Source organism: Bufo gargarizans, chromosome 8, assembly GCF_014858855.1.
Source record: "Bufo gargarizans isolate SCDJY-AF-19 chromosome 8, ASM1485885v1, whole genome shotgun sequence".
NCBI lineage: Eukaryota > Metazoa > Chordata > Amphibia > Anura > Bufonidae > Bufo > Bufo gargarizans.
The window spans coordinates 97241326-97258160 of NC_058087.1; the positions used below are offsets into that span (position 1 = coordinate 97241326).

At 41.7% G+C, this 16835-nt stretch overlaps 1 protein-coding gene across 1 annotated transcript in view; it reads right to left on the reverse strand.

Moving 5' to 3' along the window:
- TRPM2 (transient receptor potential cation channel subfamily M member 2) overlaps positions 1-16835 on the reverse strand; it is a 1289439-nt gene that overhangs the window by 631201 nt on the left and 641403 nt on the right. The window contains exon 20 of the mRNA XM_044304068.1: positions 10128-10311. Within this exon, the coding sequence (XP_044160003.1) occupies positions 10128-10311 (184 nt within the window). The remainder of the gene's footprint in view (positions 1-10127; positions 10312-16835) is intronic.

The following is a 16835-nucleotide window of genomic DNA, read 5'->3' on the forward strand; positions in this document are numbered from 1 at the left end:
AATACTATCAAGAAGTAGAATAGTAACATGTGTCTCAAACATTTTTATTCTACAAATCATTTTACAAACTGAAGATCATAAAGTTTTCATGAAAATCAATGACAAATAAAGAACAAATAAACCCAAACATAGAGATATCCATATTAAGTCCTGATTTTTTTCGCAGTCTTCATTAAACGGTAACTGCACTTGTCCATGGGAAGTGCATAAAAAAGTAGATTATCTCAAGCTAAAACCTTTGCTACCTACGCTTAACAAACAGTAACTTGGAACTACAAGCAGCTAATAATCCAAAATCATCAGCACTCCATACAGTGTACAGACCTTGAGTAAGAGGTTGGTGCTTGAAGTGACAACATGGATGGCGCTGTGTCCATACAACAGCCAACATTTGGGGGCCATACAGGGTCCCTTCTTCTGAGCGACATAGTGACCGTCACTATGTTGGCCAAAAGAAGGGACCCTGCATGGCCCCGAAATGTTGGCTGTTTGACGCATGTGACGATTGAATAAAAAGTGCTTTACTTCTGGCACATATTGTCCAGTGCTGGTGTCTTGTATTGTGGACTACAAGCAGCTACCTCTTGTGTACAGAACAGTATGGGGGCAGATCTTGGTATGTGAATTTACCACTGCCATACCATTTGTCAAATCATCATATTTTTCCCATGCGTAATCAGACCTTTTACAGTAGGCTATGTAATGGCCTAGAGAGCTTCTGGTAGCTGGTTGGCAAAATGCAACAACAGCTCTTAAAGTGAACCTGTTCTCATTTAATTCAAGGTAGGCTCGAAATTCAGAGAGTTCTGCTTCAAGAAATCTTTCTTGTGAACCTCTGCTTCGTGTCTCACAAGCTGCCCAGAGTCCTATGTCAGTGTCAATCCAAAGGTGCTGTCCTGTTTTGAAGGTGTTTCCTACTGTACCATTACAAAGAACATTTCCAGAAACTGAAGGGTCAAAAAACTGCATTTCCATAGGTGTATGTTGCACATCATGGATGCGTGACAGGCATTTTGAAGGTGGTAAAAGTTAATATGTTTGTTGACTGCATCTTGTAGAACTGAAACTCCTCTGGATTCTAATGTGTCTTGGTCAACTGATACACATGCAATATTTCTTGATGCTCCAACATGTCGTGAACATGTTTCTGAAGAACATTTGCTCTCAGCCACTATACTGGGCACTGTTGAGAACACATTTGAAATTATTGATGATATGTTGCACTCAGCTTTAACCAGCTGGAGTCCTGCTTTTATTTGTTCTGCTCCAAATATGTCCCTTTAGGATTTTACCTCTCAGCATGTAAATTTCTTTTTGTACACCTTTTTCTGCCATGGCTTTCACAAGCTGAAAACATTCTACATTGCTTATTTCTTGAGTCACATAATTACTGTAGGATGTGCTGTCACAAAAGGCACTACAAAGGCACTGACAAAATGCATCAAATGCACATGTGTTTGTGACTCTCACTGTGTGTCCGCACACCTTTACAGGTTGCAGGTCTCTGATGTTGCCATTCCTTATTAAACCTATTTTTACCTTTTTCATTGAGACTGATGTGTCTGCATGCTATAATCATTCTTACTTCAAGTGATGCCAGTCCACATTAACTTGTCTTACTACCTGTGTAAAGTTAGTATGCTTCAGCCAGGGCCGGCTCCAGGTTCATGTGGGCCCTTGGGCGATAAATCCCAGTGGGCCCCCATTAGGCATTTTTTTACATTGACCCCCTGTGGCTCCCACACGGTATAATGACCCCCAGTGGCCCCTATACAGTATAATGACTACTAGTGGCCCTTCACACAGTATAATGACTACTAGTGGCCCTTCACACAGTATAATGAACCCCCAATCCCCCCCCCCCTGTATAATGACCACCTGTGGCCCTGCATTCAGAATAATAACCCCCAGTCTCCCCCATTCAGAATAATGACCCCCAGTAGCCCCCACACTGGGGAATACTGTATGGAGGGGGCTCTGGGGGTCATTATACTGAATGGAGGGTCATTGGTGATCATTATACTAAATGGGGGACACTGGGGTCATTACACTATGTAAAGGGCCCTCACAGTATAATGACCCCACAGTGACCCTCCATTCAGAATAATGACCCCCAGTCGCCCCCACACTGGGGGTTATACTGTATGGAGGGGGCACGAGGGGTTATTATTTTTAATGGGGGCTCTGGTGGTCATTATACTAAATGGAGGGTCAATGGGGATCATTATACTAAATAGGGGGCACTGGGAGTTATTATACTGTGTAAGGGGCCCTCACAGTGTGATGAATGACCCCCCAGTGTCCCCCTCACATACCTATCATTGCAGGGGAGCCGGCGGTCCTGTCCATCACTAACCGCAGCTCCCTGCGCTCCTTCTCTCCGGCGGCCCGCTGCAGCAGTGAGCCAGGCCTGGAGGAGAGAAGGAGATGTGCAGTGATGTAGCTAGAACTGACTAGGCCCCACAGCAAATTTTAGTACGCCCCCCTCCCCCCCAATGTGTGTTCACATCGCGTTTTTCCTATCGGTTTGATGTATACAAATGTGCAGCGCTCCACGTTTTTGTATCCTGCAAAGTCAAGTAAAAAATACATACGTTAACGTATATGTTTTTTTACAATGGAACTGTATGGTGAACGGACGCCACTGTACGGCATCAGTCTGAGGCATCTGTTAACGCATACATTTTTGGTATACATTAAATGGATGGCAAAAATAGGACGTGAACCCAGCCATAGTGTCAGAATAAGCCCCAGTACTCAGCGGAGCAGCATGGAGGAGAGGGGAGCCGCCATGTACTGACAGAGCACTGCCTGGTCCTGGTGGTCAGGGGTGAGGACTGGGCTTCCCAAGGATCATTTTCTACTAGGAAATACAGGGCACAGTATAATACACTAGAATCTATATACTATAATGATATTAGCCCTACCCCGAATAATAATACAATACGGGGGTCATTTATTATATAGAAATACGTCTATGTTAGGCGTATGTCTGACACAGATTGTGGCGCAAAGGTCCTTAGCACCGCAATCTATATCTTTTCCCGCTTATGCCAGGTCTAAAAAAAGTGGTGTGGGCAGAGAAAGGGATACAGTTATGGCCATGCAGTTATTGGATACCACCGCCATATAGTGATAATACCGCCATACAATGATAAAACCACCATACAGTGACTGTATAAAAGGGTATAAGAGGGCACAGTACAGGGAATGAGTATGGGCACTGCACAGGGTGTGGTAAGAGGACACAATGCAGGGTATAAAGGGGCACAGTACTGGGTGGGGGGTATAGTCACATGACCCTGTGACGTTAGAAGGTCCTTATGGTGAATGCTGTTCAGATGCCACCATAATGAGAGGCAGAAAAGTGAGACAGGGGCCCTGGATGGACAGGAGGGGTGGACACAGCAAGTAGGTGGAAGGGGCTCTGAGGGTGATTCATACAACAAGTAGGGGCAGGAGGTCTGTGCAGGGCAGCAATAGGAGATAGGAGGGTGGGACAGGAGCTCTGGATACATGAGGGAGGAAAGGAGACAGCAGGGGCCCCATGAGGATGAGATAGGACAGGATATGTGGGGGGGGGGCAGGTGTCATGGAGACAAACTGCTTAATGAAACAGTAACACAACTAAATAGAATGAAGCAGCAGCAGATCGAAGAGTCCCCCCCCCCTTCTGTCCCACAGACAAGAGACAGTCACAGTGCAGACTCACTCACAGTCTTCACACTTCTCTGCTCCAGCCCTCCGGTCTCCCTCCTCAGGCAGCATGTCCTGTGTAGAGGGGGCGTGTCCTGTGTAGAGGGGTGTGTCCTGTGCAGAGGGGGCGTGGTCTGAGTCTCTGCAGCTCAGAGGGCCCACCAGGGGGGTACTGCGTAAGTGAAATGACAGCAGTGAGAGCTCACATCTGTATTGATGGAAGTGCTCATAGCAGCTCAGTGGGTCCCCCCAGGAGCATTGGGCCCCGGCACTTGCCCGGGGATGCCGGGTTATGACGCCGGCCCTGGCTTCAGCCCTGTTAATGGAGTTCATAAAATTAAGCAGCACAAATGATCATTTTTACAGCACAAATGCAGCACTAACCAACCAGCCCGGTTTTGCTATTATCTTACAAATAAAACCAGCACAAATGTTAATTTCTACAGCACAAACCAGCACAAACGTAGCACTAACCAACCAGCCCAGTTTCGTGTCTTTTGGCTGTGATGGGGGGCTGGGTGACCTTTGGTGACCTTTCAGTAAATGGTTAATAACTCGGAAACAAAATGAGGTAGAATGGAGATTTAAACGGCACAAACCAGCACAAACGTAGCACTAACCAACCGGACCAGTTTTGTGTCTTTTGGCTGTGATGGGGGGCTGGGTGACCTTTTGTGACCTTTCAATAAATGGTTAATAACTCGAAAACGAAAGGAGGCAGAATGGAGATTTAAATGGCACAAACCAGCACAAACGTAGCACTAACCATCCAGCAAGTGTCATGTCTTTTTGCTGTTGTAGGGGGGCTGGTGATGTCATCATGTTGAAACAAACAGTTGCTATTATCTTTAAAATAAAAGCAGCACAAATGTTAATTTTTGTGGCACAAAACAGCACAAACGTAGCACTAAAGAAACACACTGGAGTTGTTGTTTGTGCTGATTGAAGGGGGGCCAGCTTCGCTCACCTCCCATATAGGGTGTCACAGCACATTGCTCCATGCACGCGCAGTGCCCCTACTTGGGAGTAAGAGGACCGACCAAGCTGCTTTTTCCATCTTCCGGTTCCTAAAATCAATTCATTTTGGTGTATCAGAGTTTGGTCTGTCACTGTAAAGGTCAAAAGTACCCGGCCAAATTTCTTTTTTTTACAAAAGTCAATCTCTGAGACGCAGTGACCGTGGATTCAAACAAAGGGGAGGGAGCCAGCGTTTTTTTTAACCATCTCCCCGTTCGAAAAATCAATTCAATAAATGGACCCCAGATTGGGGATGTAACAGGGATTAAACTGATGAGAAGAGAACTACAGAAAATACCACTCATATCGGGTGTGACAATAAATCGCATGGCGCAGACGCAGTGACCGTGGATTCAAACAAAGGGGAGGGATCCAGCGTTTTTTTTAACCATCTCCCCGTTCGAAAAATCTATTCAATTCTCCTTTCGGGGACCCTTGGTGTTGTACATGGCTGGGTGGAGGAAGAAACCTTCAATGACATCAACGGGACATGGCTAGCTTGGTATCCAACCTTGTGCAAATTGACTCTTTGCGGTTGTTTGCGGTGCACTAAAAGGGGAGTTTGGTCTGTCAATGTCTGAAGCGGGCGTAACCCTTACACTACCTGATCGATACAACATCAAAACTGATCGTATACACACACTTGATGTTTTACACCACGTTGTTCAAAATATTTTAGGATTGTTAGGTGATTTATGCCCTTTATGGATTAAAATCCAAATCTGCGTCAACTATGTAATTTTCAATGGGAGTTCTGCCATGGACCCCCCTCCGGCATGCCACAGTTCAGGTGTTAGTCCCCTTGAAACAACTTTTTCATCACTACTGTGGCTAGAAAGAGTCCCTGTGGGTTTTAAAATTCGCTTGCTTATTGAAGTCAATATCGGTTTGCCCATTCGTGAACATTTGCAGTAATTCGCGTTCGCCGTTCGTGAACGGAAAATTTTATATTCGCAACATCTCTTATTATCACTACGTAATTAGGATCATATAGCAAAAGTAGGCGTACAATCGCTTATGAATTTTTCCAAAAAAATGCATGTTTTACATAAAAATTTCCCCACTATGTAATTTGGTCAATATAGCAAAAGGAGGTGTGCAATTACCCATCAATTTTCCCCAAAAAAAGCCTGTTTCACATATAAAATTTTACCACTATGTGATTCGGTCCTCCATATAGCAAAAGGAGGTATACAATCACCTATGAATTTTCCCCAAAAAAGCCTGTTTCACATTTAAAAAAATTCACCACTGAGCATTTCGGTCCATACAGCAAAAGGAGGTGTATAATCATAATTAATTTTCTTAAAAAAAGCCTTTTTCACATAAAAAAATTCACAACTACACTATTCGGTCCATATAGCAAAAGGAGGTGTACAATCACATATGAATTATCCCAAAAATAGCATGTTTTACATATAAAATTTTACCACTACGTATTTCGGTCCATAGAGCAAAAGATTGTGTACAATCACCTATAATTTTCACCACTATGTAATTCGGTCCATACACCAAAATGAGGTGTACAATCACCCATGAATTTTCTCAAAAAAAGCCAGTTTCACATATAAAATTTTAACACTACGTAATTTGGTAACAATCACATATGAATTGTCCCAAAAAAAGCCTATTTGGAATAAAAAATGTCACCACTATGTAATTTGGTCCATATTGAAAAAGAATGTGTACAATCACCCATAAATTTTCCTAAAAAAACATATTTGAAATAAAAAATGTCACCACTACTTAATTAGGTACATTCAGAAAAAGGTGTACAATCACCAATCAATTTTCTTGAAAAAAACATGTTTTATATAAAATTTGTCAACACTACGTCATTCAGTCGATATATTAAAATGAGGTGTACAATCAACTATTAATTTTCCCAAAAAGCAAATCGAGGTGTACAAACACCCATCATTTTTCCTAAACAATCATGTCTGAAATAAAAGATTTCACTTCTACGTAATTGGATCCATATAGCAAAAGGAGGTGTGCAATCATCCATAAATTTTCCCCAAAAAGCTTGTTTCACATACAAAATTTCATAACTACGTAATTTGGTCCATATTACCAAAAGAGGTGTACAATCGCCTATACATTTTCCCCCCAAAAACATGTTTGATATAAATAATTTCACCTCTACATAATTCAGTCCATATTGCAAATGTAAGTGTACAATCACGCATGAATTTTCCCACAAAAAGCCTGTTTCACATATAAAATTTAATCACTGCATAATTCGGTTCATATAGCAAAAGTAGGCGTACAATTACCCATGAATTTTGCCCAAAAAAGTCTGTTTCACATATAATATTTTACCACTGCGTAATTTAGTCCATATAGCAAAAGGAGGTGTGCAATCACAAATTAATTTTCCACAAAAAAGCCTGTTTCGCATAAAAAAAATTATCACTGCGTAATTCGGATCATATAGCAAAAGTAGGCGTACAATCACCTACAAATTTTCCCCAAAAAAGCATGTTTTACATAAAAATTTCACCACTATGTAATTTGGTCCATATAGCAAAAGGAGATGTGCAATTACCCATCAATTTTCCCCACAAAAAGCCTGTTTCACATATAAAATTTACCACTACATAATTCTGTCCTCTATATAGCAAAAGGCCTATTAATTTTCTCCAAAAAAGCCTGTTTCAAAAAAAATATTCACTATGTAATTTGGTCCATATAGCAAAAGGAGGTGTAAAATCACGCTTGAATTTTCCACCAAAAAGCCTGTGTCACATAAAAAAAAAATTCACCACTGAGCATCTCGGTCCATACAGCAAAAGGAGGTGCATAATCATGATTAATTTTCTTTTAAAAAAAGCCTGTTTCACATAAAAAATTCACAACTACACTATTCGGTCCATATAGCAAAAGGAGGTGTACAATCACACATGAATTATCCCCAGAATAGCATGTTTCACATATAAAATTTTACCACTGCATATTTTGTTCCAAAGAGCAAAAGATGGTGTACAATCACCTATAATTTCCCCCCAAAAAGTCTGTTTCACATAAAAAATGTCACCATGTAATTAGGTCCATATAGGACAAGGAGGTGTACAATCACCCATTAATTTTCCCAAAGAAAACAAACATATTTTATATACAAAATTTCTCTTCTACATAATTTGGTCCATACAGCAAAAGGAGGTGTATAATCACCCAAGTATTTTCCCCCAAAAAGCCTCTTTCACTTAAAAAATTTCACAACTACGTAATTCGGCCATATAGCAAAAGGATGTGTACAATTACCCATGAATTTTCTCAAGTATATTTATATGTTTAACATATAAAATTTTCAGGCATATTTGATTTGTGTAATATTAATGATGATATGAATAAAAAAATATTTTTCAAATCATTGAATCAAACTCAAAAGGAATTTCAAAACATATGCTATCTCTATAATCTATATTTTTAGAGGAAAACATTTTGTTTTTGCGTTATCTGCAGGTTTTTTTTTTTGCCTCAATTTTGTAAATTGAGTTTGACTTTTGAAATTATGAGAAATCTGTCTTGGATGGCTGCTTCTCACTGAAGGATCAGATTACAAGGTCCAATATATGTCTATGGAGAGCAGATGGGGAAGAATGAGCAGGAAATGAGTGAGACACACACATCCATAGAGACCTGCACAGCTAAGTAGACTTTTTAAGTAGCGTTTCTGTTTTAGCTACAAAAAAATGCTATATTCACATCCAAACACATCAGTTTTTTTCTTTGATTTCCTACATAATCCTTGTGCTGATTCTGAGTTAGGCCCCATGCACACGGCCGTGTTTCACAGCCGTGTGCGGGCCGTGGAACCGCGGCCTGGATCCCTCCTGAGAGCAGGAGCGCACGGCGTCACTGGTTGCTATGACGCCGTGCGCTCCCTGCTGCCGCCGCAATACAGTAATACACTGGTATGATCTATACCAGTGTATTACTGTACTGTGCCGGCAGCAGGGAGCGCACGGCGTCATAGCAACCAGTGACGCCGTGCGCTCCTGCTCTCAGGAGGGATCCAGGCCGCGGTTCCACGGCCCGCACACGGCTGTGAAACACGGCCGTGTGCATGGGGCCTTAGTGTGATAAAATTAGGAACCAGATTCTCTTCTACTTTCTGTGTGCAGGCTTTACCAACCAAATCTTGGAACGTTGCAAACTAGACATGCAAAAGTTAAACCTGGCAAAAAAATGTCTGATCCAAGTCATATAATAGCCAGAAATTGTGTTATTCCCTCTGTGCACTCTGTACTATTGATAATAGCAAAGTTTGTTTAAAAGTGAGGTACACTTTAAATGTCTCAGTGTTGCTGTGCAGTCTGTACTCTATGGTGTTTCTGTGTGAAGTGGAATGAAGCAGCTATGTCTTGATCCATCTAAGACTACTAATATTACAAGAAGGGGGTAATTTATTCTGAGAGGAATATTTAGTCAGATTTGCAGGAGGCTGTGTTGCTGTAATTTTCTCCAAATTTAATCTGGCTGAAAAAATCTTGACCGGTTACCCAATATATGTATATATATATATATAGATATATAGATATATATATATATAGATATATATTTAGATTTAGATATATATATACACACACACACATTTTTATTTACTGGGGAAGATAGGGGATTTGGCTTTCAGCTTCCCTTTTTATTTATTTTTATACGAGTTTCTCTGACTTAAGCCACATGCACACGACCGTGCCTTTTTTTGAGGTTCGCAAACCATGGATCCACAAAAAACGGAAGCTGTCCGTTTGCCTTCTGCAGTTTACGGAACGGGCGGCCCATTGTAGACATACCTAATCTTGTCAGCAAAACGGACAAGAATAGGAGAGGCTATATTTTTTTTTTGCGGGGCCTCGGAATGGAGCAATGGATGCGGAGAGCACACGGAGTGCTGTCCGCATCCTTTGCGGCCCTATTGCAGTGAATGGGTCCACAGCAGAGCCACAAAAACTCAGATGCGGACCATAACTGGTGCATGAGGCCTTATAAAGTGAATTATCTGAGTAATAGTACTATAGTAGGGAATTTTTGAATCCTGTAAACCAGATAGGTAGGGGCGAGTTGTCCAACGTCCTACAATGTGCATCATGTGATTGATCCATGCAAGGCTTCTCTTTATAAGGAAGACCAAACAGAATGGGGAAATTGAGGCTTTTAAGGCAGGACCTGAGGGGTCTGCAGCTGAACAGAAATATTTGAGAGGACTGCTGAAACACTTCACTCTGCCTTGGCAGTGGTACGTCACTATGGCACCTCGGTAAAAAAAAGAGAGATGACATGAGATGAAAGAAATACTGAAATTCCCTATTAATAATAGGAAAAAAGTAAAATGACAACACTGAAAGTATAAAGTTGCAAATAAATATTGAAAGTAAAATATACATGATTTGATCTAATGCACAATTACTTACTTAAACATTGCAATTAGAAGATTTAATAGTAGAATGTTTGTGAACAGCAAGTAGAGGCAAAGTAAAAGTACGGTCAGCCACTGAGGAAAGACAGGCTGATGGTTCTCCTTATTTGATTCAGGACACTTTTGCTTGTTGGGATCAGTCCCATTCACGGTACACTGGTCAATATTAAAGTTCACTCCTTGAAAGTAGAAAAAACATGGAATAATGTAAACTTTAAAAATAGAATACACGCTTACACAAGTTGTTTTTAGATAGTAAGAATATATACAATATACCAAATAACTTAAACATTTAATATAGTACACAAATTGTCATGTGCAGTATGTCTACTACATAAAATCAATAGACATCCTTGGCACATAAATCAAACAAAAAAAATGAAGTGAGTTTCCAAAGTTGCATAACAAAACTGGAACCTCAAACTATTTAAAGGGCATATGTCTGCAGATTTGTACCTAAGAACCTGGCTGACCAGTTTCACGTGCCCTTGGCAGCAACAGGAATCTGTGTTGGTCCCATGTTCATATGTGCCCAAATTGCTAAGAAAAATAATGTTTTAATATATGCAAATGAGCCTCTAGGAGCAAAGGGGGAATTATGATATTTTCACAGCCTGGAACTGTCAATTAAAGTGCAGAGGGTGCGAAAGAGAGAGCTGAGACGATAGGTGTAACAACTCTGTTGCTCCGAGAGGCTCATTTGCATATATTAAAACAACCTCTTCCCCTCAGTACCAGCAAGTAATTAAGTCTATGTATAGTGTACTTGTTTATGCTTTACATTATGATGTAAAGCCTTGCCACTTGTACAGTGCCCTGAAATTAATTGCATTTAAAAATAAATAAAAACTATGTCAACTCTATTGATCAGCTGACTGAAGGGCCTGTCCCTCATACTGCAATTAATGTTTCTGCAATTACCCTGACTTTTGTGATGTACAAATTACATCACTTTTACTAATAGACAAAAGGCCAATAATACCTATTTTCATATACAGTAGTGTTCTAATGTGTGCTCACATTAGCAGACTATGTGAAAATAGGTATTACTGTTATACTGCAATTCTCTCCAGCTGAGTCCCATCCAAGTCAGTGGGACTTAGCTACAAAATGAGGCACATCCACTACTAAATATATGGCAATAAGAGAGAAATTCTGCTTCGGCGCAAGTCCACAAATGGAAGCAGTCTCACAAGTATGATAGTTCTTCTTTAATGGAAACAACACGTTTCGGGGAGTGAAACTTCCCCTTCATCAGGTTTCACTTCATCAGGTTGAAACCTGATGAAGGGGAAGTTTCACTCCCCAAAACACATTGTTTCCATTAAAGAAGAACTATCATACTTGTTAAACTGTTTCCATTTGTGGACTTGCGCCGAAGCAGAATTTCTCTCTTATTGCCATTTTTCCTTTTGTGGGACTGGACATCCCATCAAAAAGCACTCACAATCTGCGACTGCAGTTCCGGAAGATAAGTCTCTTCACTTTAAAGCCTTCAATAGAGTTGTGCCTAAATTTTGCACAACCAAAAAAGGTGAGCCTTCACAATTCCTATGATATTATCATTGTATCTGTATATACACACTACCCTATTGTGCGCCCCTTTTTTCTCCCATTTCTCTATTCCCCTCATTCATTGAGAGGAATTTAGATCTGTCCAACACACTAAAGACTACTAAATATATGGCTCAGTACCTGTTAAATGGTCAGGGGGACACGATGAAGCACCATATCGCTTTAGTCAACGTAGTACTAGTAGTTTGAATTCCACTGATCTGATATTGATATCTGATATCTTACCCTAAGAAGAGGATCCTAGCACGGAGAATAGTATACCTTGCACCAGATGATTGTTTTGCTTTAAAACAGGCATCCTCAAACTGCGGCCCTCCAGCTGTTGTAAAACTACAACTCCCACAATGCCCTGCTGTAGGCTGATACTTTGGAGGCTGGAGGGCCGCAGATTGAGGATGCCTGCTTTAAAAGATACATTCAAACTGTAACAGCAGTTGGTAGGGAAGACACGGACAGTGAGCCCTAGTTGGAACTCCGCCCACTTTCCCTACCTACTTGCAGTGTAAGCCCTAGGCAGCAAGTGTGCAACTGGTCGACATTCCCTACTCTACTAAGTAGCAAGACAGACAGCACCAGATGATACATCTGGGAGAATCTACCCAAATGACCAACTCAACCTTGGAGGGCGGGCAGGTCCATAATAAAGTCAATAAAGATGTATGTCCAAGGTCTCTGTGGTATGGGCAGGAGACAAAGCAAACCTGCAAGACATCTCCTGGGTACCTTGGCCCTAGCCCACACATCACACACTGAGACAAAGGTACCCACATTGTGCGACCAAGTAGGCCACTAGGCTTGGGAGGCCAAGTAGGCCACTAGGCTTGGGAGACCAGATGTTTAGTCACCACAATACCCAGATTACCTGCCAGAATAGAGCAATGGGATGCCACCAAAATTTTAAGGTGAAAATTTGGAGGAACAAATCATTTACGAGGGGGAAGATTACTAGGAACCTAGTCCTGAGAACATTGTATTTTGACAAGAAGATCAGGATAAATGGCACCAATGATACCAGAGGCCAGAATGTTACCAGGTTCAGTTTCAGTAGAATTTCCAATATCAAAACTACATGATAAGACATCTGCCTTTACATTACCAGACCAAGGATGATAAGTGACAACAAAGTTAAACCGAGTTAAAAAAAAACTGGGCTCACCGTGCTTGCTGGAGATTTAAACACTTAACAGTATCTAAATAAATCAAGTATTTGTGATCTGTGGCGCCACTCCTCGAAGTCCCACTCGATGGCCAACTGTTCACGGTTGCCAATATCATAATTCCTCTCAACAGAGGAGAATTTTCTGGAGAAGAATGTGCAGGGCTTCAAATTAGTTAAAGAAGATGAGATCCTGAGATAGTACAGCCCCCATTTCTACCTCAGAGGAGTGTCACACTTCGGTGTGGGAGGGAAAAACCCCACCAAGAATAGGATAAAAGGGGGAAACAGGGAATAAGGCCTGAGAACTAGGGAAGGAAGATGGACACCTCCTAGTGAAAACAATAACCAAAATCCTGACTGGCTACCAGTATAAATATACCCCATAGGTAGGTGAGTTCATACGCATGAATATCTAGAGTCCTATCTAGCCCTATAGGACCCTGGTACCAATGGCATGGACGAGACTACCTGTTTCTCCAAAAGAAAGGATGAACAGGAGTTTACTTCAGGCCAAATACAAACAATAAGGAAATGCAACACACCAAACCCAAACAAAATATAAAAGGGAAAGGAAAGACTTAAATTCAAAGAGGCTATGGAAGCACTCAGAACCACAAACAATACACAGAAGCTACAAACTGCACAGCATAGTGGGAGAAGCAAATATAAATAAGGAAGGTTAAATGACCACATAAGCAACACCTGGAGGCAAGGGGTGTGGCTATTACCAGAAACAACACCGACACCTATTGATCCATAAGAAAAACCTGTCATATCATACCACATGTAGTGATGTCGCAAACATAAAATTTCCGCAAATGTTTGCGACCGGGCGAACCGCAATAGTCATCAATAGGAAGGCGAATTTGAAAACCCACAGGTACTCTTTGTGGCCACAATAGTGATGGAAAAGTTGTTTCAAGGGGACTAACACCTGGACTGTGGCATGCCGGAGGGGGATCCATGGCAAAACTCCCATGGAAAATTACGAAGTTGACGTAGAGTGTGGTAAGTTGAAATCACAATGCGATTTATAGAACTTGAATTAATCGCATTGCGATTTCAACTTTCTCAAATCCGACAGTACATTCTAGCATGGAGTCGTTCCCACGGTGATGGGGACGCTCCATGAGCACGGAAGTCAGCAGAAGTTCTGTTGAAATCGCAATGCGATTTATAGAACTTGAATTAATCGCATTGCGATTTCAACTTTCTCAAATCCGACAGAACATTCTAACATGGAGTCGTTCCCATGGTGATGGGGACGCTCCATGAGCACGGAAGTCAGCAGAAGTTCTGTTGAAATCGCAATGCGATTTATAGAACTTGAATTAATCGCATTGCGATTTCAACTTTCTCAAATCCGACAGAACATTCTAGCATGGAGTCGTTCCCATGGTGATGGGGACGCTCCATGAGCACGGAAGTCAGCAGAAGTTCTGTTGAAATCGCAATGCGATTTATAGAACTTGAATTAATCGCATTGCGATTTCAACTTAGAGCTTCTGACTGCTCATGGAGCGTCACCATCACCATGGGAACGGCTCCATGCTAGAATGTACTGTCGGATTTGAGAAAGTTGTAATCGCAATGCGATTAATGCAGGTTATATTAATCGCATTGCGAATTCAACTTAGAGCTGCTGGGTTCCTAATGGTTTTATTGCTAAACTATAACGAAGGTTGAGAATATAGTGCTATATTCGTTATAGTCGTCAATTCTAGCAATACAACCATTAGGAACTTAGCTTGCATTCCCTGAATTCGCAATGTGATTAATACAACCTGCATTACTCGCATTGCGATTACAACTTAGATCTGAGTTCCTAATGGTTGTATTGCTAGAATTGACAACGAATATAGCACTATATTCTCAATCTTCGTTATATTCTATCAATATAACCATTAGGAACCCAGCTCTAAGTTGTAATCACAATGCGATTAATATAACCTGTATTAATCCCATTACGATTACAACTTTGTGACACTGCAGCTTCAGAATTAATCTAAGATGGGTCTCGGAGGGAGGGTATGCTGATTGGCTGGAATGTGTTTGCTGACTGTGAGGTACAGGGTCAAAGTTTGCTCAATGATGACGTATAGGAGGCGGACCGAACATCGCATATGTTCGCACACAGCTGCGAACGCGAACAAGCTATGTTCGCCGGGGACTATTCGCCGGCGAATAGTTCGGGACATCTCTAACCACATGTTGCCAATCTCACAGATCTCTTGCCACTAACTGTCACCGGGACGTCCGTAGGTCTCTGTAGATCCGTGACAAGGCGTCCACTTCAACAATGAAGGGTTTGGTTATGTTAGGGGAAAGACCTATTAGTATGGCAAATAGGTAACGGGTATTCGGGAGAATTGAATAACACAAACATCAAGGTTGTATCCAAACAAGTCTCTTCTTATTACTTATTGAAAGCAAATACTACATTGGGGCCAGTTCCAGTTATACACCCACACACTTTACAAAAACATCTGGACATATAGAAATGCTTCATGTCATGAGGAATCTGTACTCAAGCACAATTTCTGTAGCTTTTTCCACTGTGAGTTGCACTTCAGCGACCGCCCTGACACATGATCTAATATGGAAGAAAAGTAGGCAACCGGACGCTGCCTGTCTCCATGTTTCTGTGTCAGGACTGAGGTGCTATGGCCAATAGATTAAAAGGCTGGTCATAGTTGGGTATGCCCAGTGCAGGTGCTGACAAAATTGCCAATTTGAGAGTGTAAAAAGACTATTCTGCCTGGTCACTGAGAGAAAAATGTTCAGTACTCAGGCAGTCGTACAAAGGCTGCATTAACATGGGTGCACTTTGAATCCAGGGTCCTCAATAAGATACCAGTCCCAAAAACATTCTGAGGGGTTTTGGCACCCGAGGGTGTGTGATGTCTTTTACAGCCTGTTTCTTTCCTGGGTGAGGTGATGGGCACCTTCTGACAAACAGTGTCTGAGGAAATTAACACAGGATTGGCAAAATTGCATTTTGTCCTTTGAAGATTTAAAACCACTTTCTGCCAGAAAGATCAACAATGACAATGATGCATTTTTACATGTTTCATAACTGGGGGCACAAAGCAACAGATCGTCAACATATTGCAAAAGGACTATACCATCTGGAACTGACCAGCCTGTCAACACAGACTGAAGGGCTTGAGTATGCATAGTGGGTGAATTCTGGGCACCCTGTGGTAGTACTGTCCAGGTATACTGTGCACCCTTAAAGTTGAATGCAAACAGATATTGAGATTCCTTGTGGATAGGAACACTGAAAAATGCATTTGCCAGATCAATCACACTATAATATGAAACCTTTGAAGGCACTTGTAACAACAAGGTATGTGGATTGGGGACAATTGGGGTCTGTAGGACAGTGACCTTATTGATTTCCCTTAGGTTATGTACCATCCTATAAGTTAGAGGCTAACCTTTTATGGCCTTTTTCTTGACCGGAAACAGGGGAGTATTGGCAGGTGAGTTGGAAACCACCAGGACCCCCATTTAAACATATTGTTCATATTCATCGGTATAGATTCAGGAACAAAAACAACTTCCCCTGTGAACCCTGGGACGGGTACACGTTGTCCACTTATCTGCCATGGATTCACATAAACTGGATTAATTACGGTTTTGACTGCCCCCGTGTCAACTAAAAAGGGAACCTGCTGATTGCCCACCTAAACTGATATTTCGATGGGCATGGCAGATAAGGACACAGGGTTGCCAACTTCCTATTGTCAGGTCACCGGACCAGGGGTGTGCACTGACCCCTGGTTCTGTGAGTTCACCTGTTTTTCTTGAGGGTGTAACCTGCAATTTCTGCGTATGTGACCAGGTTTGCAACAATTGTAACATCTGAAGTCACCCCTCCTCTGTCTGGTCTGTTGCTGTTGACCAGACTATGGTCTCTGTTGTCCTTGTACTATATTGATTTTTGAGGATTTGGTAGTGGACATG